Genomic DNA, 6819 nt, shown 5'->3' with positions numbered 1-6819 from the left:
AATCACTTTTTGAGCGGAGGTTTTTTATATACATATATATTGTAATTAAATTCGATAATACTGTTAAATTTGAATTTTACAAGAAAAAATAAATTCATATGTTTTGAATATATTTTTATTATTGAATTCATATAATTTTATTTTATATATTACATTCAACACCTTCATCCTATTCAAATTATTCTTCCCTAGCATCACGACAAGTAACTCGAAATCAAATTCTAAAACCTTTTTTCAAGTTCCTACTTTCTCATAACTACACCAGCCACAAATTTAAGGATAGCCAATATGATCTACAAGGGGACAAGAAGAAAGGATAAGAGAAGAATGTTTTGATGATGGTGTGGTCGAGGTTCTAATAGTGATGCATGTTTGCCACCAACAAAAGAGATAAAAGTGATAAAAACAGGTAATTAAATATTTTAAAAAGTTATTTTTAACATTAATTTATTATTTTTAATGTAGCACGTCAAAGCTGCTGTTCTTAAATTTATTATTATGTTATTTTTAAACATTGAATTTTATTTAAATTTTAAATTTTAATATTTAAAATGTTTAATTTTTTAAAATTATTGGACCATTTAATCTATCAAGAAGCTTCTCCCTCCATCCACTTAATTCTAAAAAGTAATAATGACAACTTTAATCATGTTTTCATGCTCCGAGTGAATACTTTCCTTCTTTTTATTATTCTCGTAGATTTTTTTTACAAAACATGCATTGACCCAGTCACAATCTTGTAATAAGAACAAGAACTAGAGTTTTTTATCTACCAATCTCTTTGCTTCTCATTCCTAGAGAATCATAAAGATTTTTTTTTAAATTTGAATTTTTTCATTCGATGATTCTAAACAAGAAATTGAATTCAATTTAATCAAGAGAGATTTAAATATGCTATAAGTAATTTACAAAAATGCACGGGAATCAGGTGAATGGTGTTTGGAAATGTGGCAGTGGTTATTTTTCAAACTGCTTTTTATTCTAAAATATATTAAAATAATATATTTTTTTATTTTTAAAAATTATTTTTGATATAATTTATTTTTTAAAATAATATCTAAAAACATATTGATTTAAAATAAAATAAAAAATAAAAAAAAATTAAATTTTTTTAAAAATACTTTCCAACTACCGCGCCAAACATTACCTAAAATGCGTGTGGGTTAACCATTGGATTTTAACGAATCAGCAAAAACATACTATAGATCTAAATTCAATAATTCAATATTAAGGCAACCAGAGAATTATGAAATATGTGGTCGTAGCCGGATGGCACTTTCAATTTGAAATGATTGTATCTATCTGGAAGGTGCCAGGGCATGGCCTTCGCAAGCAGCTAGGATGGTCAATTCGCCTGCTGCCCCGTTCTTCTGATTTATTGCATAGTTACATGAGCCCGCTTCTTTTATTTCGGTGCGAGCTTAAGTAACAGGATAATTGTCTAAACACTCTAAGAAATGAGGTTTTTTATTTTAATATATTTGTTTAATTGTTTTGATAATAAATTCATGTCGTAGCTTTATATATATATATATATATATATATATATATATATAAAAGGAGTTTAGAAGTCTAGTTAGTTTTTTATTTGGAAAATTATTAAAATAATATTTTTTAATTTTTTAAAAATTATTTTTAATATGCATTAAAATAATTTAAAAATATTAATTTAAAATGAAAAAAATTTAATTTTTTTTAAAAATACTATTAAAATACAAAAAAAAAGTCACTGTTGGGAATTCGAGAGCTAAGAGCAGCAATAAAAACACACATTGACAACATCCACCCCTTGATAAAAAAAATAAAATAAAATAAAACAAGGCTAGACGGGACTGACCTGCTATTGGTGAGCCATGATCACCCTTTTTTATCCTTTTGTTTCCCCTCTCTTTTTTTTTTTCACTTTTAAATTTTTTCACTACATTCATTTACTTTTTATTTTTAACACAATTCTCAAATATCATTATAAATTTTTATTTGAACTTTAATATTTTTTAATTGTTACATGTATGATATGAAAATAATTATATTAATAATAAATTCTTTATGAAAATTGGATTCAAGTTATTTTTTTATTCTTATAGTTTTTAAAATAGATTCCAAATATAATTTCATAACATTTATGATATTTTTAACTTTCAATTACATACTAAACATGTACATATTCTTTTAATATTTTCAATCAATAACTTCAATTATAAAATATTTTTAAACTAATTTGGACGAATATGCCTGGCATGAACTTTTAGTAATTTTAAAAATTAAAACTTTTATTTTCATTTAACTTCTTTTTTTAATAAGAATTAAACATTTAAACAGGGAAACATCCGAATTATGATTTCTATGCGTAAGAATTTATAAATGCGACTGTATAGATACATAATTAACAAGCATTTTTTTTTAAAAAAACCTATCAGCAGGCACACAAATTCGAGTTGAAATACTACTTTGCAAAAATATTGATAACCAATTATTTTATTCTTGAGAAATTTTATTATGCTCAAGATGTAATTAATTACTTCTCATTAATTATTTTCAAGTCAATTTTAAAAAACAAATGTAAAAAAATAAATTATAAATGAAAGTATATATTTTTTATTTTTTTGTGAATTATTAATTTTATTTTTTTCCTCTTTTATTTAACTGGTTTTTAAAAGTAAATAAAATACTACTAGCTAGTAGCTACTAACATTATAAAATTTTCCCTTTCTTTCTCTTTTTCTTTATCTTATTTAATATTAAGAAAGGAGAAGAAAGAGATCAAATTCATGTCACTCGGTATATTAAACATGCCATGACAGTATATGATAGGAAATTATGATAAAATTTAATAAATCTACGGCAAATTTTATTTTTTCTTCGCTTTAATGAAACGTTAAATGGATATTTTCTTTATCTATCGAGAAAGAATCGTAAAATGGAATGGAGAAGAGATAAAAAAGAAAAGAACATTGTCACTCTATAAAACCGACAAGCGAGGAGAAAATTAGAAAAAGAAAACCCTTCCCTTCCTTTCTTTCCCACCTCGATTTCGTCAATAACTGGAACTCTCTCTCCTTCAAATCCGAACCCCCCATGTCACTCTCTGACTCCATGGCATCTCTCTGGCGTGCCGCGACGGCCCTAACGCAAACCCAATCAACCCAAACGGACGGGGTCGAGTTCTGGTCGAACCCAGAACGAACAGGGTGGTTAATGAAACAAGGGGAGCACATCAAGACATGGAGACGCCGGTGGTTCATTTTAAAACAAGGGAAGCTCTTCTGGTTCAAAGATTCCACCGTGACTCGTGTGTGTAAGCCACGTGGCGTCATCCCAGTTGCCTCTTGCTTGACAGTTAAAGGAGCGGAGGACGTGCTTCATAAACAGTACGCATTCGAGTTGTCTACGAGGAACGATACCATGTATTTTATTGCAGATTCTGAGAAGGAAAAGGAGGATTGGATCAATTCAATCGGACGGTCTATAGTTCAGCACTCGAGATCGGTTACTGATTCGGAGATCGTTGATTATGATAGTAAAAGATGATTGTGATCATGATTGTAGGTGCTTACGTTTTATCATTTGCTGTGATTTTGTGTGCATTGATACTTTGATCAAGGGGTGATTGATAAGATCTTTGATAAATGTGCTGGTTACTGTTGGTTGATTGTGCAATTTATGGATGTCATCGGATATGGTTTATTATTGTATTATTGGTTGTTTTTTTATGAAAATATATTAAAATAATTTTTTTTATTTTTTATATTAATATATTAAAATAATATAAAAATTGAAAACCTTTTAAAAACACGATTATACTGTAAAAATAAACACAATCTAAGTTTGGGATTTTAATGACGTGACAAGTAACTTTTGTGATACTATGTGCTAGTTGGATGGTTTAGGCAGAAGTTTAGCTGTCAGAAACTGTATTAATTGTGATCACTGTCTTTTTTTAGGGTGATTATGGTATAGAAATATGCTAAGAGTATTGCTGGGTGTCCCAGGTTAGACTGATATTATTCAGGTAGTGGTACGTTTCTATCTTCATCTCAGTTAAACTTATATTTTATGGTTCTTTTTTACTGTATTCTGAGATTTTTACAAGCAATAGTTGCAAGTGATGTATATTTTGAAGGTGGTGAGAGGTATATTGAAGCAACAAAGAGACACCATTACTTCTTTAAAGATGCTGAGCTACTTTGAAATTCTCTGCAGATGCTGCAAACTGGAGAAATTATCTTCGCCTGCAGAAAACACTGAAATGGCAACCATTTCTATCTTATAAAAAATAACGTCGCCCTGGTTGAAGGTATGCTTTAGTCAAGAGGCTCAGGTGCAGAAGCATCCATAAAAACTAACTGATACGCCCATGCTCTAGAAGAGGCTCACTAGATTAGAAGCAGATTGTAATGTTGGAACGTCTTTCTAGTGTTAAAATACAGAATGTTTGACAGGCTTTCCTTGTTCTCCTGTCATGTTTAAGAAATACCTTTGAATAGAGCCTGCTAGTTACCCAAAATAATGCATTTCCTTGGAGCTTCAGTTGAGGCCTTTTCAAGTTTGCAATTAAAGTAGCACTGTCCCCTGATACGTCATTATTACTAATATTACGGAAGAAAGGATTATTTCTTGCAAATTCTTGTTCAACAATGTACAATAAGGAAGCATATAACTAATGTCAAGCACAGGGAGCAGTTGCGGGCATTGTAAGATTGAAAAGCAGAACACTAGTTTTTTTTTTTATTATTATTAACATGGGTGTTTGGACCAGCTTGCGCATACCTCGACTAATCTCACGGATTCTGAAATTAACGACCATGTAAGCCTCCAGTTACCTTAAAAGAACTCAAACTCGTGATCATTGAGGAACAAACTGAAGGCCTGATCAGTTGAGCTGTCTTTTAGAGTTAGATCACTAGTTTTCTTGTATGGATGCTTACAGTATTTGAAGAAAATGCCACCACTTGCATTACGATGGACAGGGAAGAGAAATTTAGATTTTAGGGTGCATGGCATGGATAAATTGATTATATTGCAAAAGTTTTACATACAATTGGCTAGCATTCTTTTCTTACTCTCTCTTCCTCTCCTCAAGCAACTCTAGCTTGCTTCCAGAGCAGGTTGGCTACATACAAAAGGTCAGCTGGTATTGGAAATCTATATCTGTACCTGTTGCTAAACCTCATGACTTGTTAACAAAAGTTAACTCAGCCAAGTCGATGGCGCGAGCAAGCCCAGCAACTTTGTTCTGGCACTCACGGTGCTCGTCTTCGGGTACACTGTCTGCAACTATACCAGCACCAGCAATCCATTCACGGCGTAGCTGAGCATCCTTATACGAGTACATTGTGTTGTATTGAGTTTCCGTTGGGAATACCATGGTCCTAAGAGCCAGTGCAATGTCCATATCACCAGTGAAGGAAACCCCTCCTAATCCTCCACTGTAAGGACCACGCCTCGACACCTCCATTTGGTCAATCAATTCCATTGCCTTTACCTGTATCACAATTCAAATGATGATCATCAGAATTTCCGAAGAAGGGAAAGGAAGATTGCATCTTGATAGTGCTTAGAAAAGCAATTTGGAAAAAAATGGACCATAAAGTCTATACGTTATCATGACAGACTTCCATAGAGAGGCTTGCCACTACAGGCAAGAATGTCCTCATACCAGACATGCCGTGATAAAGCATAAGTAGTGACGAAATAAATAATGTTCGCAAATTTAGTTCAGCTCAAACACTAGGTCAAGTTGGGAGCATCTGAATGGGAAATAATACGATCAAAAGCAAACCTTTGGTGCCCCACTGACAGTTCCGACAGGCAATGCAGCACGGAGGGCATCCCAGCAAGGTGTGATCATCATGCAACTCTCCGGTGACTTGCATTATCGGGAAAACCTGGTTGTCATTAGTAAGTTTGCTTTTAGATAATCAGCCAAAAGAGGACGAGTCCTCCATCTATACTGGTCATCGACACCTCAAATCTGCATGAAACCAAATACTGCATTGGCAACTTGCATGTTATTTTCCACACAACTTAATTGCATAAACAGAGTTTTATCAGTATCACCATCAATAACATTATAAATAAAATAGCAGATGATTTCTCATCAAAATAACACCTATGAGTTAGGTTTGAAAATATATGTCTTAACTAAATAAACACGTCCTTATCCTAAAATTTTTTATGAATAACCTAGCAAATATATTTATAAATCAATAGAACATATTTAGGTTTGAGAGAAGATCTAGTCATGCCAGACTAGAATAACATGTCAAAAAAACCATAACTTTTGATTCGATTGGTAGTTCAGAGAACGACGTAGGCTATCAGATCTTTAGATATAAAAAATCTCGCCGAGCCTTTTAATTTTGATAGTTTTGAGATTTTTCTTATTATTTTTAAAATTAATCGATTAATTTCATTAACCATTATAAACTAGGTCAACTGGTTAAGCCAGAAATGATACAGTTTAATCATTTCACGCTTCAAAAACACGACATTTACTAAATATTACTATTCTAAAACATGACAACTATCTTGTCGCATTAAAAAAAATAACATTTACTAAATACTTGAATTTTTTTAACCTATGTCAATTCATCAATTTTTTAAATTTATTATGATAATTGCCCAATTTATGCATCAAACGCAGCCAAGTATATCCTTACCCGAAAACACACATGATAATCCGCTCCAAAATACTTGAATTTTCTGGACAACAAGGATCTAGCTAGCTATGAAACGTTTTCCCCAGTTCTTACAAGCTGAAATGACATGACATTCTGTAAGGGTACATATCAACTTAACGGCACTCGATGCCTTTGAAGG

At 31.6% G+C, this 6819-nt stretch overlaps 2 protein-coding genes across 9 annotated transcripts; one reads left to right on the top strand and one right to left on the bottom strand.

The window, feature by feature from the left end:
* Nucleotides 1–2929: 2929 nt before the first annotated feature.
* LOC7494481 (pleckstrin homology domain-containing protein 1) lies at nt 2930–4621 on the top strand. Of its 7 annotated transcripts, none has more exons than XR_002983363.2 (3): nt 2930–3542; nt 3942–4009; nt 4201–4621. XR_002983363.2 is itself a non-coding variant. In XM_024607170.2 (2 exons), exon 1 carries the CDS (start codon nt 3076–3078, stop codon nt 3526–3528), a length of 453 nt encoding a protein of 150 aa, XP_024462938.1. In that variant the 5' UTR covers nt 2930–3075; the 3' UTR covers nt 3529–3542; nt 4201–4621. The 7 variants fall into 7 exon arrangements, 3 of the variants coding, with proteins under 3 accessions (XP_024462938.1, XP_052311132.1, XP_002312150.2); XR_002983365.2 differs by having other exon boundaries at nt 3942–4015; XR_002983364.2 differs by having other exon boundaries at nt 2930–3546.
* Nucleotides 4622–4983: 362 nt separating this feature from the next.
* On the bottom strand, nt 4984–6800 carry LOC18101414 (anthranilate synthase alpha subunit 1, chloroplastic). Of its 2 annotated transcripts, XM_024607171.2 has the most exons (3): nt 6660–6800; nt 5780–5971; nt 4984–5482 (listed from the first exon to the last, which is right to left on the bottom strand). In XM_024607171.2, exons 2-3 carry the CDS (start codon nt 5849–5851, stop codon nt 5168–5170), a joined length of 387 nt encoding a protein of 128 aa, XP_024462939.1. In that variant the 5' UTR covers nt 5852–5971; nt 6660–6800; the 3' UTR covers nt 4984–5167. The 2 variants fall into 2 exon arrangements, with proteins under 2 accessions (XP_024462939.1, XP_006379626.1); XM_006379564.3 differs by having other exon boundaries at nt 5780–6754.
* Nucleotides 6801–6819: the final 19 nt, after the last annotated feature.

This window comes from Populus trichocarpa, chromosome 8, assembly GCF_000002775.5.
Source record: "Populus trichocarpa isolate Nisqually-1 chromosome 8, P.trichocarpa_v4.1, whole genome shotgun sequence".
Classification (NCBI taxonomy): domain Eukaryota; kingdom Viridiplantae; phylum Streptophyta; class Magnoliopsida; order Malpighiales; family Salicaceae; genus Populus; species Populus trichocarpa.
This window is presented reverse-complemented; position numbering and strand designations above follow the sequence as displayed.